This window comes from Salmo salar, chromosome ssa15, assembly GCF_905237065.1.
Source record: "Salmo salar chromosome ssa15, Ssal_v3.1, whole genome shotgun sequence".
NCBI classification, from domain to species: Eukaryota; Metazoa; Chordata; class Actinopteri; order Salmoniformes; family Salmonidae; genus Salmo; species Salmo salar.
In genome coordinates, this window is record NC_059456.1 from 12766897 (window position 1) to 12788379 (window position 21483).

General features: G+C 54.1%; 1 protein-coding gene across 3 annotated transcripts in view; it reads left to right on the forward strand.

Moving 5' to 3' along the window:
- The window catches only part of adamts3 (ADAM metallopeptidase with thrombospondin type 1 motif, 3), a 298496-nt gene that overhangs the window by 181547 nt on the left and 95466 nt on the right, over nucleotides 1-21483 (forward strand). For all 3 annotated transcript variants that reach the window (XM_045695468.1, XM_045695469.1, XM_045695470.1), the window contains one exon: nucleotides 11658-11833. In XM_045695468.1, coding sequence (XP_045551424.1) covers nucleotides 11658-11833 — 176 coding nt within the window. The remainder of the gene's footprint in view (nucleotides 1-11657; nucleotides 11834-21483) is intronic.

The window sequence follows — 21483 nt, forward strand, 5'->3', positions numbered from 1 at the left end:
GCCTATCCCCTCCCATAGCACCACACTCCCCTTAACCCCTCCCATAGCACCACACTCCCCCTAACCCCTCCGATAGCACCACATTCCCCCTAACCCCTCCCATAGCACCACACTCCCCCTAACCCCTCCCATAGCACCACACTCCCCCTAACCCTCCCATAGCACCACACTCCCCCTAACCCCTCCCATAGCACCACACTCCCCCTAACCCCTCCCATAGCACCACATTCCCCTAACTACTAACCCCTCCCATAGCACCACACTCCCCCTAACCCCTCCCATAGCACCACACTCCCCCTAACCCCTAACCCTCCCATAGCACCACATTCCCCCTAACTACTAACCCCTCCCATAGCACCACACTCCCCCTAAACCCTCCCATAGCACCACACTCCCCTAACCCTCCCATAGCACCATACTCCCCCTAACCCCTCCCATAGCACCACACTCCCCTAACCCTCCCATAGCACCATACTCCCCCTAACTCCTAACCCCTCCCATAGCATCACACTCCCCTAACCCCTAACCCCTCCCATAGCACCACACTCCCCCTATCCCCTCCCATAGCACTACACTCCCCCTATCCCTCCCATAGCACCACATTCCCCCGAACCCCTCCCATAGCACCACACTCCCCCTAACCCCTCCCATAGCACCACACTCCCCCTAACCCCTCCCATAGCACCACACTCCCCTAACCCCTCCCATAGCACCACACTCCCCTAAACCCTCCCATAGCACCACACTCCCCTAACCCCTCCCATTGCACCACACTCCCCCTAACCCCTCCCATAGCACCACACTCCCCTAACTACTAACCCCTCCCATAGCACCACACTCCCCCTAACCCCTAACCCTCCCATAGCACCACATTCCCCCTAACTACTAACCCCTCCCATCGCACCACATTCCCCTAACCCCTCCCATAGCACCACACTCCCCCTAACCCCTCCCATAGCACCACACTCCCCTAACCCTTCCCATAGCACCACACTCCCCCTAACCCTCCCATAGCACCACACTCCCCCTTACCCCTCCCATAGCACCACACTCCCCCTAACCCCTAACCCCTCCCATAGCACCACACTCCCCCTAACCCCTAACCCCTCCCATAGCACCACATTCCCCCTAACCCCTAACCCTCCCATAGCACCATACTCCCCCCTAAACCCTCCCATAGCACCACACTCCCCCTAACCCCTCCCATAGCACCACACTCCCCCTAACCCCTCCCATAGCACCACACTCCCCTAACCCCTCCCATAGCACCACACTCCCCTAACCCCTAACCCCTCCCATAGCACCACATTCCCCCTAACTACTAACCCCTCCCATAGCACCACACTCCCCTAACCCCTCCCATAGCACCACACTCCCCCTAACCCCTCCCATAGCACCACACTCCCCTGACCCCTCCCATAGCACCACACTCCCCCTAACCCCTAACCCTCCCATAGCACCACACTCCCCCTAAGCCCTCCCATAGCACCACACTCCGCCTAACCCCTCCCATAGCACCACACTCCCCCTAACCCCTCCCAAAGCACCACATTCCCCCTAACCCCTCCCATAGCACCACAGTCCCCCTAACCCCTCCCATAGCACCACACTCCCCCTAACTACTAACCCCTCCCATAGTACCACATTCCCTCTAACCCCTCCCATAGCACCACACTCCCCCTAACCCCTCCCATAGCACCACACTCCCCCTAACTCCTAACCCCTCCCATAGCACCACATTCCCCCTAACTACTGACCCCTCCTATAGCACCACACTCCCCCTAACCCCTCCCATAGCACCACACTCCCCCTAACCTCTCCCATAGTGCCACACTCCCCCTAACCCTCCCATAGCGCCAGACTCCCCCTAACCCCTCCCATAGCACCACACTCCCCTAACCCCTCCCATAGCACCACATTCCCCCTAACCCCTCCCATAGCACCACACTCCCCTAACCCCTCCCATAGCACCACACTCCCCTAACCCCTAACCCTCCCATAGCACCACACTCCCCCTAACCCCTCCCATATCACCACACTCCCCCTAACCCCTAACCCCTCCCATAGCACCACATTCCCCCTAACTACTAACCCCTCCCATAGCACCACACTCCCCCTAACCCCTCCCATAGCACCACACTCCCCCTAACCCCTCCCATAGCACCATACTCCCCCTAACCCCTCCCATAGCACCACACTCCCCTAACCCCTCCCATAGCACCATACTCCCCCTAACTCCTAACCCCTCCCATAGCATCACACTCCCCCTAACCCCTAACCCCTCCCATAGCACCACACTCCCCCTAACCCCTCCCATAGCACCACACTCCCCCTAACCCCTCCCATAGCACCACACTCCCCCTAACCCCTCCCATAGCACCATACTCCCCTAACCCCTCCCATAGCACCACACTCCGCCTATCCCCTCCCATAGCACCACACTCCCCTTAACCCCTCCCATAGCACCACACTCCCCCTAACCCCTCCGATAGCACCACATTCCCCTAACCCCTCCCATAGCACCACACTCCCCTAACCCCTCCCATAGCACCACACTCCCCCTAACCCTCCCATAGCACCACACTCCCCCTAACCCTCCCATAGCACCACACTCCCCCTAACCCCTCCCATAGCACCACATTCCCCCTAACTACTAACCCCTCCCATAGCACCACACTCCCCCTAACCCCTCCCATAGCACCACACTCCCCCCTAACCCCTAACCCCTCCCATAGCACCACATTCCCCCTAACTACTAACCCCTCCCATAGCACCACACTCCCCTAAACCCTCCCATAGCACCACACTCCCCCCTAACCCCTCCCATAGCACCATACTCCCCCTAACCCCTCCCATAGCACCACACTCCCCCTAACCCCTCCCATAGCACCATACTCCCCCTAACTCCTAACCCCTCCCATAGCATCACACTCCCCCTAACCCCTAACCCCTCCCATAGCACCACACTCCCCTAACCCCTCCCATAGCACCACACTCCCCCTAACCCCTCCCATAGCACCACACTCCCCTAACCCCTCCCATAGCACCATACTCCCCTAACCCCTCCCATAGCACCACACTCCGCCTATCCCCTCCCATAGCACCACACTCCCCTTAACCCCTCCCATAGCACCACACTCCCCCTAACCCCTCCGATAGCACCACATTCCCCCTAACCCCTCCCATAGCAGCACACTCCCCTAACCCCTCCCATAGCACCACACTCCCCCTAACCCCTAACCTCTCCCATAGCACCACACTCCCCCTAACCCCTAACCCCTCCCATAGCACCACATTCCCCCTAACCCCTCCCATAGCACCATACTCCCCCTAACCCCTAACCCCTCCCATAGCACCACACTCCCCCTAACTCCTAACCCCTCCCATAGCACCACATTCCCCCTAACCCCTCCCATAGCACCACACTCCCCCTAACCCCTCCCATAGCACCATACTCCCCCTAACCCCTAACCCCTCCCATAGCACCACACTCCCCCTAACTCCTAACCCCTCCCATAGCACCACATTCCCCCCTAACCCCTCCCATAGTGCCACACTCCCCTAACCCCTCCCATAGCGCCAGACTCCCCTAACCCCTCCCATAGCACCACACTCCCCCTATCCTCTCCCATAGCACCACATTCCCCCTAACCCTCCCATAGCACCACACTCCCCTAACCCCTCCCATAGCACCACACTCCCCCTATCCTCTCCCATAGCACCACATTCCCCTAACCCCTCCCATAGCACCACACTCCCCTAACCCCTAACCCTCCCATAGCACCACATTCCCCCCTAACCCTCCCATAGCACCATACTCCCCCTAACCCCTAACCCCTCCCATAGCACCACACTCCCCCTAACTCCTAACCCCTCCCATAGCACCACATTCCCCTAACCCCTCCCATAGTGCCACACTCCCCTAACCCCTCCCATAGCGCCAGACTCCCCCTAACCCCTCCCATAGCACCACACTCCCCCTATCCTCTCCCATAGCACCACATTCCCCCTAACCCCTCCCATAGCACCACACTCCCCCTAACCCCTCCCATAGCACCACACTCCCCTAACCCCTAACCCTCCCATAGCACCACACTCCCCCTAACCCCTCCCATAGCACCACACTCCCCCTAACCCTCCCATAGCACCACACTCCCCTAAACCCTCCCATAGCACCACACTCCCCTAACCCCTCCCATAGCACCATACTCCCCCTAACCCCTCCCATAGCACCACACTCCCCCTAACCCCTCCCATAGCACCATACTCCCCTAACTCCTAACCCCTCCCATAGCATCACACTCCCCCTAACCCCTAACCCCTCCCATAGCACCACACTCCCCCTAACCCCTCCCATAGCACCACACTCCCCCTAACCCCTCCCATAGCACCATACTCCCCTAACCCCTCCCATAGCACCACACTCCGCCTATCCCCTCCCATAGCACCACACTCCCCTTAACCCCTCCCATAGCACCACACTCCCCTAACCCCTCCGATAGCACCACATTCCCCCTAACCCTCCCATAGCAGCACACTCCCCTAACCCCTCCCATAGCACCACACTCCCCCTAACCCCTAACCCCTCCCATAGCACCACACTCCCCCTAACCCCTAACCCCTCCCATAGCACCACATTCCCCCTAACCCTCCCATAGCACCATACTCCCCCTAACCCTAACCCCTCCCATAGCATCACACTCCCCCTAACCCCTAACCCCTCCCATAGCACCACACTCCCCCTAACCCCTCCCATAGCACCACATTCCCCCTAACCCCTCCCATAGCACCACACTCCCCTAACCCCTCCCATAGCACCATACTCCCCTAACCCCTCCCATAGCACCACACTCCGCCTATCCCTCCCATAGCACCACACTCCCCTTAACCCCTCCCATAGCACCACACTCCCCTAACCCCTCCGATAGCACCACATTCCCCCTAACCCCTCCCATAGCACCATACTCCCCCTAACCCCTAACCCCTCCCATAGCATCACACTCCCCTAACCCCTAACCCCTCCCATAGCACCACACTCCCCCTAACCCCTCCCATAGCACCACATTCCCCCTAACTACTAACCCCTCCTATAGCACCACACTCCCCCTAACCCCTCCCATAGCACCACACTCCCCCTAACCCTCCCATAGTGCCACACTCCCCTAACCCCTCCCATAGCGCCAGACTCCCCTAACCCCTCCCATAGCACCACACTCCCCTAACCCTCCCATAGCACCACACTCCCCCCTAACCCCTAACCCCTCCCATAGCACCACATTCCCTCTAACTACTAACCCCTCCTATAGCACCACACTCCCCCTAACCCCTCCCATAGCACCACACTCCCCTAACCCCTCCCATAGTGCCACACTCCCCTAACCCCTCCCATAGCGCCAGACTCCCCCTAACCCCTCCCATAGCACCACACTCCCCCTATCCTCTCCCATAGCACCACATTCCCCCTAACCCCTCCCATAGCACCACACTCCCCCTAACCCCTCCCATAGCACCACACTCCCCCTAACCCCTAACCCCTCCCATAGCACCACACTCCCCCTAACCCCTAACCCCTCCCATAGCACCACACTCCCCTAACCCCACCCATAGCATCACACTCCCCCTAACCCCTCCCATAGCACCATACTCCCCCTAACTCCTAACCCCTCCCATAGCATCACACTCCCCTAACCCCTAACCCCTCCCATAGCACCACAGTCCCCTAACCCCTCCCATAGCACCACACTCCCCTAACCCCTCCCATAGCACCACACTCCCCTAACCCCTCCCATAGCACCACACTCCGCCTATCCCTCCCATAGCACCACACTCCCCTTAACCCCTCCCATAGCACCACACTCCCCTAACCCCTCCGATAGCACCACATTCCCCCTAACCCCTCCCATAGCACCACACTCCCCCTAACCCCTCCCATAGTACCACACTCCCCCTAACCCTTCCCATAGCACCACACTCCCCCCTAACCCCTAACCCCTCCCATAGCACCACATTCCCCCTAACCCCTCCCATAGCACCATACTCCCCCTAACCCCTAACCCCTCCCATAGCATCACACTCCCCCTAACCCCTAACCCCTCCCATAGCACCACACTCCCCTAACCCCTCCCATAGCACCACATTCCCCCTAACCCCTCCCATAGCACCACACTCCCCCTAACCCCTCCTATAGCACCACACTCCCCCTAACCCCTCCCATAGCACCACACTCCCCCTAACTACTAACCCCTCCCATAGCACCACACTCCCCCTATCCCTCCCATAGCACCACACTCCCCCTAACCCCTCCCATAGCACCACACTCCCCCTACCCCTCCCATAGCACCACACTCCCCTAACCCCTCCCATAGCACCACACTCCCCTAACCCTCCCATAGCACCACACTCCCCCTAACCCCTCCGATAGCACCACATTCCCCCTAACCCCTCCCATAGCACCACACTCCCCTAACCCCTCCCATAGCACCACACTCCCCTAACCCCTAACCCTCCCATAGCACCACATTCCCCTAACCCCTCCCATAGCACCATACTCCCCCTAAACCCTCCCATAGCACCACACTCCCCCTAACTACTTACCCCTCCCATAGCACCACATTCCCTCTAACCCCTCCCATAGCACCACACTCCCCCTAAACCCTCCCATAGCACCACACTCCCCCTAACCCCTAACCCTTCCCATAGCACCACATTCCCCTTAACTACTAACCCCTCCTATAGCACCACACTCCCCCTAACCCCTCCCATAGCACCACACTCCCCCTAACCCCTCCCATAGTGCCACACTCCCCCTAACCCCTCACATAGCGCCACACTCCCCCTCACCCCTCCCATAGCACCACACTCCCCCTATCCTCTCCCATAGCACCACACTCCCCTTAACCCCTCCCATAGCACCACACTCCCCTTAACCCCTCCCATAGCGAGGGAGAGAGAGGGAATTAGAGGGATCGTACTTAAATTCACACAGGAAACCAGATAAGACAGGAGAATTATACCAATTATAACACATGCCATATCTATCGGCGCCATCTCACTATTTCTAAGCAAGATGGCAGCTTAGCTTCTAGTCCTTAGGAAACTTTGCAGTATTTTGTTTATTATGTATTATTTGTTACATTGTTAGCCCAGAAAACCTTAAGTGTTATTACATACAGCCGGGAAGAACTATTGGATATCAGAGAGACGTCAACTTACCAGCACATCCAGCACTACGTCCAGGAATACAACCAGCACTACGACCAGGAATACATCCAGCACTACGACCAGGAATACAACCAGCACTACGACCAGGAATACAACCAGCACTACAACCAGGAATACAACCAGCACTATGACCAGGAAAACAACCAGCGCTATGACCAGGAATACAACCAGCACTACGACCAGGAATACAACCAGCGCTACAACCAGGAATACAACCAGCGCTACGACCAGGAATACAACCAGCACTATGACCAGGAATACAACCAGCACTACGACCAGGAATACAACCAGCACTACGACCAGGAATACAACCAGCACTACGAACAGGAATACAACCAGCACTACAACCAGGAATACAACCAGCACTACGACCAGGAATACAACCAGCACTACGACCAGGAATACAACCAGCACTACAACCAGGAATACATCCAGCACTACGACCAGGAATACAACCAGCACTATGACCAGGAATACAACCAGCACTACAACCAGGAATACAACCAGCACTACGACCAGGAATACAACCAGCACTATGACCAGGAATACAACCAGCACTACAACCAGGAATACATCCAGCGCTATGACCAGGAATACAACCAGCACTACGACCAGGAATACATCCAGCACTACAACCAGGAATACATCCAGCGCGATGACCAGGAATACAACCAGCACTATGACCAGGAATACAACCAGCACTATGCTGGTTGTATTCCTGGTCGTACTGCAGGATGTATTCCTGGTCGTAGTGCTGGTTGTAGTGCTGGTTGTATTCACGTTATTTGCACAGTCTATATACAGTCTGTGCAAATGGCGTGAGGAGGAAAATGCAATCAATGTTGGTCGGGAGAGCTAAGACAACAATGGGTAAATGGAGATGAATGGGCAGAGAGGGTCAGTTAGGCACACAGGATCTGAGTTCGAGGCTGGGGATGACAGAAAAACAAAATGAGATACGGTGTTAATGAACAGACCAGCAGGCATCAGCTATGTGGCCGAGTGATCATAGGGTCCAATGAGCAGCAATAGGTGAGTCAGGGAGCCGTTCGGTAGTCGCTACAACACTAGGCGAGTGGGAGACACGGCTTTCAGAAAGCTAGCGGGCCGGGGCTCGCAGATGGGTCTTCAGTGACATCGCAACGGAAAAGCCTGTTGAAACCACATCGGATGATTACGTCGGCAGACCAGTCGTGATGGATCGGCAGAGCTCCGTGTCAACAATAAAGGGTCCAGGCCAATTGGCAAAAGAGGTATTGTAGCCCAAGAATTAGCTGGTATACTCCGTCGGCTGGCCGGGAGATGGGCCTAGCTTGAGGCTAGCTCAAGGCTAACTGGTGCTTGCTTCGGGACACAATAGCCACTCGGTTGCAGCTAGCTAGCTGCGATGATCCGGTGTAATGCCCCATTCAAAAAATGTAGAACTAAGAACAAATATAGCCCCTGGTTCACTCCTGACTTGACTGCCCTTGACCAGCACAAAAACATCCTGTGGTGTACTGCATTAGCATCGAATAGCCCCCGTGATATGCAACTTTTCAGGGAAGTCAGGAACCAATATACACAGGCAGTTAGGAAAGCTAAGGCTAGCTTTTTCAAGCAGAAATATGCATCCTGTAGCACAAACTCAAAAAAGTTCTGGGACACTGTAAAGTCCATGGAGAATAAGAGCACCTCCTCCCAGCTGCCCACTGCACTGAGGCTAGGAAACATTGTCACCACCGATAAATCCACTATAATGGAGAATTTCAATAAGCATTTTTCTATGGCTGGCTATGCTTTCCACCTGGCTACCCCTACCCCGATCAACAGCCCTCCACTCCCCACAGCAACTCACCCAAGCCTCCCCCAATTCTCCTTCACCCAAATCCAGATAGCTGATGTTCTGAAAGACAAATCAGCCGGGCTAGACAATCTGGACCCTCTCTTTCTAAAATTATCTGCCAGAATTGTTGCAACCCCTATTACTAGCCTGTTCAACCTCTCTTTCGTATCGTCTGAGATTCCCAAAGATTGGAAAGCTGCCGCGGTCATCCTCATCTTCTAAGGGGGAAACACTCTAGACCCAAACTGCTACAGCCCTATATCTATCCTACCCTGCCTTTCTAAGGTCTTCGAAAGCCAAGTTAACAAACAGATTACCAACCATTTCGAATCCCACCGGACCTTCTCTGCTATGCAATCTGGTTTCAGAGCTGGTCATGGGTGCACCTCAGCCACGCTCAAGGTCCTAAGCTATATCATAACGGCCATCGATAAGAGACATTACTGTGCAGCTGTATTCATCGACCTGGCCAAGGCTTTCGACTCTGTCAATCACCACATTCTTATCGGCAGTCTCAACAGCCTAGGTTTCTCAAATGATTGCTTCGCCTAGTTCACCAACTTCTTCTCTAATAGAGTTCAGTGTGTCAAATCGGAGGGCCTGTTTTCCGGACCTCTGGCAGTCTCTATGGGGGTGCCACAGGGTTCAATTCTTGGGCCGACTCTTCTCTGTACACATCAATGATGTCGCTCTTGCTGCTGGTGATTCTCTGATCCACCTCTACGCAGACGACACCATTCTGTATACCTCTGGCCCTTCTTTTGACACTTTGTTAACTAACCTCCAGATGAGCTTCCATGCCATACAACTCTCCTTCCATGGCCTCCAACTGCTCTTAAATGCAAGTAAAACTAAATGCATGCTCTTCAACCGATCGCTGCCCGCACCTGCCCGCCCGTCCAGCATCTCTACTCTGGACGGTTCTGACTTAGAGTATGTGGACAACTACAAATACCTAGGTGTCTGGCTAGACTGTAAACTCTCCTTCCAGACTCACATTAAACATCTCCAATCCATAATTCAATCTAGAATCGGCTTCCTATTTCGCAACAAAGCATCCTTCACTCATGCTGCCAAACATGCCATCGTAAAACTGACCATCCATCAATCCTCGACTTCGGCGATGTCATTTACAAAATAGCCTCCAACACTCTACTCAACCAATTGGATGCAGTCTATCACAGTGCCATCCATTTTGTCACCAAAGCCCCATTTACTACCCACCACTGCGACCTGTACGCTCTCGTTGGCTGGCCCTCGCTTCATACTCGTCGCCAAACCCATTGGCTTCAGGTCATCTACAAGTCTCTGCTAGGTAAAACCCCACCTTATCTCAGCTCTCTGGTCACCATAGCAGCACCCACCCATAGCATGCGCTCCAGCGGGTATATCTCACTGGTCACCCCCAAAGCCAATTCTTCCTTTGGCCGCCTTTCCTTCCAGTTCTCTGCTGCCAATGACTGGAACGAACTGCAAAAATTACTGAAGCTGGAGAATCATATCTCCCTCACTAGCTTTAAGCACCAGCTGTCAGAGCAACTCACAGATCACTGCACCTGTACATAGCCCATCTGTAAATAGCCCATCCAACTACCTCATCCCCATACTGTATTTATTTATTTATCTTGCTCCTTTGCACCCCAGTATCTCTACTTGCACATTCATCTTCTGCACATCTACCATTCCATTGTTTAATTTCTATATTGTAATTACTTCGCCTCCATGGCCTATTTATTGCCTTACCTCCCTTATCCTACCTCATTTGCACACACTGTATATAGACTTTTTCTTCTGTATTATTGACTGTATGTTTGTTTATTCCATGTGTAACTCTGTGTTGTTGTATGTGTTGAACTGCTTTGCTTTATCTTGGCCAGGTCGCAGTTGTAAATGAGAATTTGTTCTCAACTAGCCTACCTGGTTAAATAAAGGTGAAATAAAAAAAATGCCCAGGCATGTTATAGAGTTATTTGTAAACTGTCAGAATTGTCAGAAATGTCCATATAATTCTAACACACGTTAGCTAAGTAGGTACGTTAGGCTAACCATCTAAATCTAGCACATGTTAGCTAGGTAGTTAAGTTAGGCTAACCAGCTATCTAAATCTAGCACATTAGCTAGGTAGGTAAGTTCTAGCACATCTTAGCTAGTTAGCTGGTTAGCCTATCTAAATCTTGTAAATATCATGGCCAGATTATGTGCCCAGGGGCCTTGACCCCTAGGGAGCCGCCATTGATTTTTTTGAGTCACCCAGGTATCATATGAACACACATAAGACATGGCAGTACAATTCGATTTGATTTGACATGGCAAAATGTGTAGAATTGCAGGAAATTAGCTTTAAAACTTCAAAATGTTCTCTCGGCCTATGGCAAAATGTGTAGAAGCGGTGTGAACAATTTGAACTGTTTGGGGTCGGCAGGGGCAGTGCAGTGGGTTTTTTGTTGATAAATGACAATATCCATCCGGACCTTTTACCACACAGGACATTTGTGTGACTGAACCTTCTCAAATAGTATTTGAGTACCCCTGCACTACCTGATAGTAGATATGTTTGTGTAATTTAGAAAATGTATAATGATGATAGTGTATGTTTCTCCCCTCTCCTCAGCCCCTCTAACGGCGGTGGGGACTGTCCCGGGGTGAATTATGAGTACCAGCTGTGTAACACCGAGGACTGCCCCAAACACTTTGAGGACTTCAGGGCCCAGCAGTGCCAGCTACGCAACTCCCACTTTGAGTTCCAGAACACCAAACACCACTGGCTGCCCTATGAGCACCCTGACTGTGAGTAGTGTGTATACTGTTACAAAAAAAGGGTTGCAAAAGGGTCCTTCAGCTGTCCCTATAGGAGAACCATTTTTTGTTCCAGGTAGAACCTTTTTCACAGAACCGAACAGGGTTATCCTATGGGGAGACGTGCCCTATTAGCAAGCCATGGAGCACCACTGTGCCTCAACGTGCCCTATTAGCCATTCATGGAGCACCACCTTACTTCAACGTGCCCTATTAGCCAGTATTGGAGCACCACTATGCCTCAACGTTCCCTATCAGCCAGCCTTGGAGCACCACTGTACTTCAACGTGCCCTATTAGCCAGCGATGGAGCACCACTGTGCCTCAACGTGCCCTATTTTCCAGTCACGGAGCACCACTGTGCCTCAACATGCACTTTTAGCCATCCTTGCAGCACCACTGTGCCTTAACGTGCCCTATTAGCCAGCGATGGAGCACCACTGTGCTTCAACGAGCCCTATTAGCTAGCGATGGAGCACCACTGTGCCTCAACGTGCTCTTTTAGCCAGACATGGATCACCACTGTGCCTCATCGGGCCCTATTAGCCAGTCACGGAGCACCACTGTACTTCAACGTGCCCTATTAGCCAGTATTGGAGCACCACTATGCCTCAACGTTCCCTATTAGCCAACCACGGAGCACCACTGTGCCTCAACGTGCACTATTTTCCAATCACGGAGCACCACTGTGCCTCAACGTGCACTTTTAGCCATCCTTGCAGCACCACTGTGCCTTAACGTGCCCTATTAGCCAGCGATGGAGCACCACTGTGCTTCAACGAGCCCTATTAGCTAGCGATGGAGCACCACTGTGCCTCAACGTTCCCTATTAGCCAGCCTTGGAGCACCACTGTACTTCAACGTGCCCTATTAGCCATCGATGGAGCACCACCGTGCCTCAACGTGCCCTATAAGCCAGCCATGGAGCACCACTGTATTTCAACGTGCCCTATTAGCCAGACATGGATCACCATTGTGCCTCAACGTACCCTATAAGCCAGCCATGGATCACCACTGTACTTCAACGTGCCCTATTAGCCAGACATGGATCACCACTGTGCCTCAACGGGCCTTTATTAGCCAGCCACGGAGCACTGCTGTGCCTCAACGTGCCCTATTAGCCAGCGATGGAGCACCACTGTGCCTCAACGGGCCCTATTAGCCAGTATTGGAGCACCACTATGTCTCAGCTTGCCCTATTAGCCAACCATGGAGCACCACTGTGCCTCAACGTGCCCTATTTTCCAGTCACAGAGCACCACTGTGCCTCAACTTTCCCTATTAGCCATCCTTGGAGCACCACTGTGCCTCAACGTGCCCTATTAGCCAGCGATGGGGCACCACTGTGCCTCAATGTGCCTTATTAGCCAGCGATGGAGCACCGCTGTGCCTCAACGAGCCCTATTAGCTAGCGATGGACCACCACTGAGCCTCAACGTTCCCTATTAGCCAGTCTTGGAGCACCACTGTGCCTCAACGTGCCCTATTAGCCAGACATGGATCACCACTGTGCCTCAACGGGCCTCTATTAGCCAGCCACGGAGCACTGCTGTTCCTCCACGTGCCCTATTAGCCAGCGATGGGGCACCACTGTGCTTCAACGAGCCCTATTACCCAGTCTTGGAGCACCACTGTGCCTCAATGTGCCCTATTAGCTAGCGATGGAGCACCACTGTTCCACAACGGGCCCTATTAGCCAGTATTGGAGCACCACTGTACCTCAACGTGCCCTATTAGCCAGCCATCGAGCACCACTATCCCTCAACTTGCCTTATTAGCCAGCCACGGAGCACCACTGTGCCTCAACGTGCCCTATTTCCAGTCACGGAGCACCACTGTGCCTCAACGTGCCCTATTAGCCAGCGATGGAGCACCGATGTGCCTTAACGTTCCCTATTAGCCAGCCGTGGAGCACCACTGTGCCTCAATGTGCCCTATTATCCAGCAATGGAGCACCACTGTGCCTTAACGTTCCCTATTAGCCAGTCACGGAGCACCACTGTTCTTCAACGTTCCGTATTAGCCAGCCATGGAGCACCACTGTGCCTCAACGTGCCCTATTAGCCAGCCACGGAGCACCACTGTGCCTCAATGTGCCCTATTAGCCAGTAACGGGGCACCACTGTAATTCAACGTGCCCTGTTAGCCAGTCACATAGCACCACTGTGCCTCAATGTGCCCTATTATTCAGTCACGGAGCACCACTGTACTTCAATGTGCCCTATTTACCAGTCATGGAGCACCATTGTATCTCAACGTGCCCTATTTGCCAGTCACGGAGCACCACTGTGCCTCAACGTGCCCTATTAGCCAGCCATGGAACACCACTGTACTTCAACGTGTCCTATTCGCCAGCTATGGAGCTCCACTCTGCCTCAAAATGCCGTATTAGCCAACCATGGAATACTGCTGTGCCTCAACGTGCCCTATTAGCCAGACATGGATCACCACTGTACCTCAACGGGCCCTATTATCCAGCCACGGAGCACCACTGTGCCTCCACGTGCCCTATTAGCCAGCCACGGCGCACCGCTGTGCCTAAACGTGCCCTATTAGCCAGCGATGGAGCACCACTGTGCCTCAACATGCCATATTAGCCAGACATGGATCACCACTGTCCCTCAACGGTCCCTATTAGCCAGTAATGGACCACCACTGTGCCTCAACATGCCATATTAGCCAGACAAGGATCACAACTATACCTCAACGAGCCCTATTATCCAGCCACGGAGCACCACTTTGCCTCTATTTTCCAGTCACGGAGCACCACTGTGCCTCAACGTTCCCTATTAGCCAGCCAAGGAGCACCACTGTGCCTCAACGTGCCCTATTAGCCAGCCACGGAGCACCACTTTGCCTCAATTTGCTCTATTAGCCAGTCACGGAGCACCCCTGTGCCTCACCGTGCCCTATTAGCTAGTCATGGAGCCCCACTGTACCTCAACGTGCCCTATTATCTAGCCACGGAGCACCACTGTGCCTCAATGTGCCCTATTATCCAGCAATGGAGCACCACTGTGCCTTAACGTTCCCTATTAGCCAGCCGTGGAGCACCACTGTGCCTCAATGTGCCCTATTAGCCAGTCACGGAGCACCACTGTTCTTCAACGTTCCGTATTAGCCAGCCATGGAGCACCACTGTGCCTCAACGTGCCCTATTAGCCAGCCACGGAGCACCACTGTGCCTCAATGTGCCCTATTAGCCAGTAACGGGGCACCACTGTAATTCAACGTGCCCTGTTAGCCAGTCACATAGCACCACTGTGCCTCAATGTGCCCTATTATTCAGTCACGGAGCACCACTGTACTTCAATGTGCCCTATTTACCAGTCATGGAGCACCATTGTACCTCAACATGCCCTATTTGCCAGTCACGGAGCACCACTGTGCCTCAACGTGCCCTATTAGCCAGCCATGGAACACCACTGTATTTCAACGTGTCCTATTCGCCAGCTATGGGGCTCCACTGTGCCTCAAAATGCCGTATTAGCAAACTATGGATCACCACTGTACCTCAACGGGCCCTATTATCCAGCCACGGAGCACCACTGTGCCTCAACGTGCCCTATTAGCCAGCCACGGCGCACCGCTATGCCTAAACGTGCCCTATTAGCCAGCGATGGAGCACTACTGTGCCTCAACATGCCATATTAGCCAGACATGGATCACCACTGTTCCTCAACGGTCCCTATTAGCCAGTAATGGAGCACCAAAGTGCCTCAACATGCCATATTAGCCAGACAAAGATCACCACTATACCTCAACGTGCCCTATTATCCAGCCACGGAGCACCACTGTGCCTCAACGCTCCCTATTAGCCAACCACGGAGCACCACTTTGCCTTAATTTGCTCTATTAGCCAGTCACGAAGCACCCCTGTGCCTCAACGTGCCCTATTAGCCAGCCTGAGAGCACCACTGTGCCTCAAAGTACCCTATTAGCCAGCCTTGGAGCACCACTGTGCCTCAACGTGCCCTCTTAGCCAGCCATTGAGCACCGCTGTGCCTCAACGTGTCTTATTAGCCAGCAATGGAGCACCACTGTGCCTCAACGTGCCCTATTAGCCAGCGATGGAGCACCACTGTGCCTCAACGTTCCCTATTAGCCAGCCTTGGAGCACCACTGTGCCTCAACGTGCCCTAATAGCCAGCCATGGAGCACCACTGTGCCTCAACTTGCCCTAGTTGCCAGCCACGGAGCACCACTGTGCCTCAGCATGCCTTATTAGCCAGTCACAGAGCACCACTGTGCCTCAACGTGCCCTATAAGCCAGTCACGGAGCATCACTGTGCCTCAACATGCCTTATCAGCCAGCCACGGAGCACCACTGTACTTCAACTTGTCCTATTCACCAGCTTTGGAGCTCCACTGTGCCTCAAAATGCCGTATTAGCCTGCCATGGAGACCACTGTGCTTCAACGTGCCCTATTAGCCAGCCATGGAGCACCACTGTGCCTCAACGTGCCCTATTAGCCAGCCATGGAGCACCACTGTGCCTCAACGTGCCCTATTAGCCAGCCACTGAGCACCACTGTACCTCAACGTGCCCTTTTAGCCAGCGATGGAGCACCACTGTGTCTCAACGTTCCCTAATAGCCAGCCTTGGAGCACCACTGTGCCTCAACGTGCCCTATTAGCCAGTCACGGAGCACCACTGTACATCAACATGCCCTATTAGCCAGCCATGGAGCACCACTGTACTTCAACGTGCCCTATTAGCCAGCCATAGAGCACCGCTGTGCCTTAATGTACATTATTAGCCAACCATCGAGCACTGCTGTGCCTCAATGTGCCCTATTAGACAGTCATGGAGCACCACTGTGCCTCAATGTGCCCTATTAGCCAGCCACGGAGCACCACTTTGCCTCAATTTGCTCTATTAGCCAGTCACGGAGCACCCCTGTGCCTCACCGTGCCCTATTAGCTAGTCATGGAGCCCCACTGTACCTCAACGTGCCCTATTATCTAGCCACGGAGCACCACTGTACCTCAATGTGCCCTATTATCCAGCAATGGAGCACCACTGTGCCTTAACGTTCCCTATTAGCCAGCCGTGGAGCACCACTGTGCCTCAATGTGACCTATTAGCCAGTCACGGAGCACCACTGTTCTTCAACGTTCTGTATTAGCCAGCCATGGAGCACCACTGTGCCTCAACGTGCCCTATTAGCCAGCCACGGAGCACCACTGTGCCTCAATGTGCCCTATTAGCCAGTAACGGGCCACCACTGTAATTCAACGTGCCCTGTTAGCCAGTCACATAGCACCACTGTGCCTCAATGTACCCTATTATTCAGTCACGGAGCACCACTGTACTTCAATGTGCCCTATTTACTAGTCATGGAGCACCATTGTACCTCAACATGCCCTATTTGCCAGTCACGGAGCACCACTGTGCCTCAACGTGCCCTATTAGCCAGCCATGGAACACCACTGTACTTCAACGTGTCCTATTCGCCAGCTATGGAGCTCCACTGTGCCTCAAAATGCCGTATTAGCCAACCATGGAGCACTGCTGTGCCTCAACGTGCCCTATTAGCCAGACATGGATCACCACTGTACCTCAACGGGCCCTATTAGCCAGCCACGGCGCACCGCTGTGCCTAAACGTGCCCTATTAGCCAGCCACGGCGCACCGCTGTGCCTAAACGTGCCCTATTAGCCAGCGATGGAGCACTACTGTGCCTCAACATGCCATATTAGCCAGACATGGATCACCACTGTTCCTCAACGGTCCCTATTAGCCAGTAATGGAGCACCAATCTGCTTCAACATGCCATATTATCCAGCCACGGAGCACCACTGTGCCTCTATTTTCCAGTCACGGAGCACCACTGTGCCTCAACGCTCCCTATTAGCCAGCGATGGAGCACCACTGTGCCTCAACGTTCCCTATTAGCCAGCCTTGGAGCACCACTGTACCTCAACGGGCCCTATTATCCAGCCACGGAGCACCACTGTGCCTCCACGTGCCCTATTAGCCAGCCACGGCGCACCGCTGTGCCTAAACGTGCCCTATTAGCCAGCGATGGAGCACTACTGTGCCTCAACATGCCATATTAACCAGACATGGATCACCACTGTTCCTCAACGGTCCCTATTAGCCAGTAATGGAGCACCACTGTGCCTCAACATGCCATATTAGCCAGACAAGGATCACCACTATACCTCAACGTGCCCTATTATCCAGCCACGGAGCACCACTGTGCCTCTATTTTCCAGTCACGGAGCACCACTGTGCCTCAACGCTCCCTATTATCCAACCAAGAAGCACCACTGTGCGTCAACATGCCCTATTAGCCAGCCACGGAGCACCACTTTGCCTTCATTTGCTCTATTAGCCAGTCACGAAGCACCCCTGTGCCTCAACGTGCCCTATTAGCCAGCCTGAGAGCACCACTGTGCCTCAAAGTACCCTCTTAGCCAGCCTTGGAGCACCACTGTGCCTCAACGTGCCCTCTTAGCCAGCCATTGAGCACCGCTGTGCCTCAACGTGTCTTATTAGCCAGCAATGGAGCACCACTGTGCCTCAACGTGCCCTATTAGCCAGCGATGGAGCACCACTGTGCCTCAACGTTCCCTATTAGCCAGCCTTGGAGCACCACTGTGCCTCAACGTGCCCTAATAGCCAGCCATGGAGCACCACTGTGCCTCAACTTGCCCTAGTTGCCAGCCACGGAGCACCACTGTGCCTCAGCATGCCTTATTAGCCAGTCACAGAGAACCACTGTGCCTCAACGTGCCCTATTAGCCAGCCACGGAGCACCACTTTGCCTTAATTTGCTCTATTAGCCAGTCACGAAGCACCCCTGTGCCTCAACGTGCCCTATTAGCCAGCCTGAGAGCACCACTGTGCCTCAAAGTACCCTCTTAGCCAGCCTTGGAGCACCACTGTGCCTCAACGTGCCCTCTTAGCCAGCCATTGAGCACCGCTGTGCCTCAACGTGTCTTATTAGCCAGCAATGGAGCACCACTGTGCCTCAACGTGCCCTATTAGCCAGCGATGGAGCACCACTGTGCCTCAACGTTCCCTATTAGCCAGCCTTGGAGCACCACTGTGCCTCAACGTGCCCTAATAGCCAGCCATGGAGCACCACTGTGCCTCAACTTGCCCTAGTTGCCAGCCACGGAGCACCACTGTGCCTCAGCATGCCTTATTAGCCAGTCACAGAGCACCACTGTGCCTCAACGTTCCCTATAAGCCAGTCACGGAGCATCACTGTGCCTCAACATGCCTTATCAGCCAGCCACGGAGCACCACTGTACTTCAACTTGTCCTATTCACCAGCTTTGGAGCTCCACTGTGCCTCAAAATGCCGTATTAGCCTGCCATGGAGAACCACTGTGCCTCAACGTGCCCTATTAGCCAGCCATGGAGCACCACTGTGCCTCAACGTGCCCTATTAGCCAGCCATGGAGCACCACTGTGCCTCAACGTGCCCTATTAGCCAGCCACTGAGCACCACTGTACCTCAACGTGCCCTTTTAGCCAGCGATGGAGCACCACTGTGCCTCAACGTTCCCTAATAGCCAGCCTTGGAGCACCACTGTGCCTCAACGTGCCCTATTAGCCAGTCACGGAGCACCACTGTACATCAACATGCCCTATTAGCCAGCCATGGAGCACCACTGTACTTCAACGTGCCCTATTAGCCAGCCATAGAGCACCGCTGTGCCTTAATGTACATTATTAGCCAACCATCGAGCACTGCTGTGCCTCAATGTGCCCTATTAGCCAGCCACGGAGCACCACTTTGCCTAAATTTGCTCTATTAGCCAGTCACGGAGCACCCCTGTGCCTCACCGTGCCCTATTAGCTAGTCATGGAGCCCCACTGTACCTCAACGTGCCCTATAATCTAGCCACGGAGCACCACTGTGCCTCAATGTGCCCTATTATCCAGCAATGGAGAACCACTGTGCCTTAACGTTCCCTATTAGCCAGCCGTGGAGCACCACTGTGCCTCAATGTGCCCTATTAGCCAGTCACGGAGCACCACTGTTCTTCAACGTTCCGTATTAGCCAGCCATGGAGCACCACTGTGCCTCAACGTGCCCTATTAGCCAGCGATGGAGCACTACTGTGCCTCAACATGCCATATTAGCCAGACATGGATCACCACTGTTCCTCAACGGTCCCTATTAGCCAGTAATGGAGCACCAATCTGCCTCAACATGCCATATTATCCAGCCACGGAGCAACACTGTGCCTCTATTTTCCAGTCACGGAGCACCACTGTGCCTCAACGCTCCCTATTAGCCAGCGATGGAGCACCACTGTGCCTCAACGTTCCCTATTAGCCAGCCTTGGAGCACCACTGTACCTCAACGGGCCCTATTATCCAGCCACGGAGCACCACTGTGCCTCCACGTGCCCTATTAGCCAGCCACGGCGCACCGCTGTGCCTAAACGTGCCCTATTAGCCAGCGATGGAGCACTACTGTGCCTCAACATGCCATATTAGCCAGACATGGATCACCACTGTTCCTCAACGGTCCCTATTAGCCAGTAATGGAGCACCACTGTGCCTCAACATGCCATATTAGCCAGACAAGGATCACCACTATACCTCAACGTGCCCTATTATCCAGCCACGGAGCACCACTGTGCCTCTATTTTCCAGTCACGGAGCACCACTGTGCCTCAACGCTCCCTATTATCCAACCAAGAAGCACCACTGTGCGTCAACATGCCCTATTAGCCAGCCACGGAGCACCACTTTGCCTTCATTTGCTCTATTAGCCAGTCACGAAGCACCCCTGTGCCTCAACGTGCCCTATTAGCCAGCCTGAGAGCACCACTGTGCCTCAAAGTACCCTCTTAGCCAGCCTTGGAGCACCACTGTGCCTCAACGTGCCCTCTTAGCCAGCCATTGAGCACCGCTGTGCCTCAACGTGTCTTATTAGCCAGCAATGGAGCACCACTGTGCCTCAACGTGCCCTATTAGCCAGCGATGGAGCACCACTGTGCCTCAACGTTCCCTATTAGCCAGCCTTGGAGCACCACTGTGCCTCAACGTGCCCTAATAGCCAGCCATGGAGCACCACTGTGCCTCAACTTGCCCTAGTTGCCAGCCACGGAGCACCACTGTGCCTCAGCATGCCTTATTAGCCAGTCACAGAGAACCACTGTGCCTCAACGTGCCCTATTAGCCAGCCACGGAGCACCACTTTGCCTTAATTTGCTCTATTAGCCAGTCACGAAGCACCCCTGTGCCTCAACGTGCCCTATTAGCCAGCCTGAGAGCACCACTGTGCCTCAAAGTACCCTCTTAGCCAGCCTTGGAGCACCACTGTGCCTCAACGTGCCCTCTTAGCCAGCCATTGAGCACCGCTGTGCCTCAACGTGTCTTATTAGCCAGCAATGGAGCACCACTGTGCCTCAACGTGCCCTATTAGCCAGCGATGGAGCACCACTGTGCCTCAACGTTCCCTATTAGCCAGCCTTGGAGCACCACTGTGCCTCAACGTGCCCTAATAGCCAGCCATGGAGCACCACTGTGCCTCAACTTGCCCTAGTTGCCAGCCACGGAGCACCACTGTGCCTCAGCATGCCTTATTAGCCAGTCACAGAGCACCACTGTGCCTCAACGTTCCCTATAAGCCAGTCACGGAGCATCACTGTGCCTCAACATGCCTTATC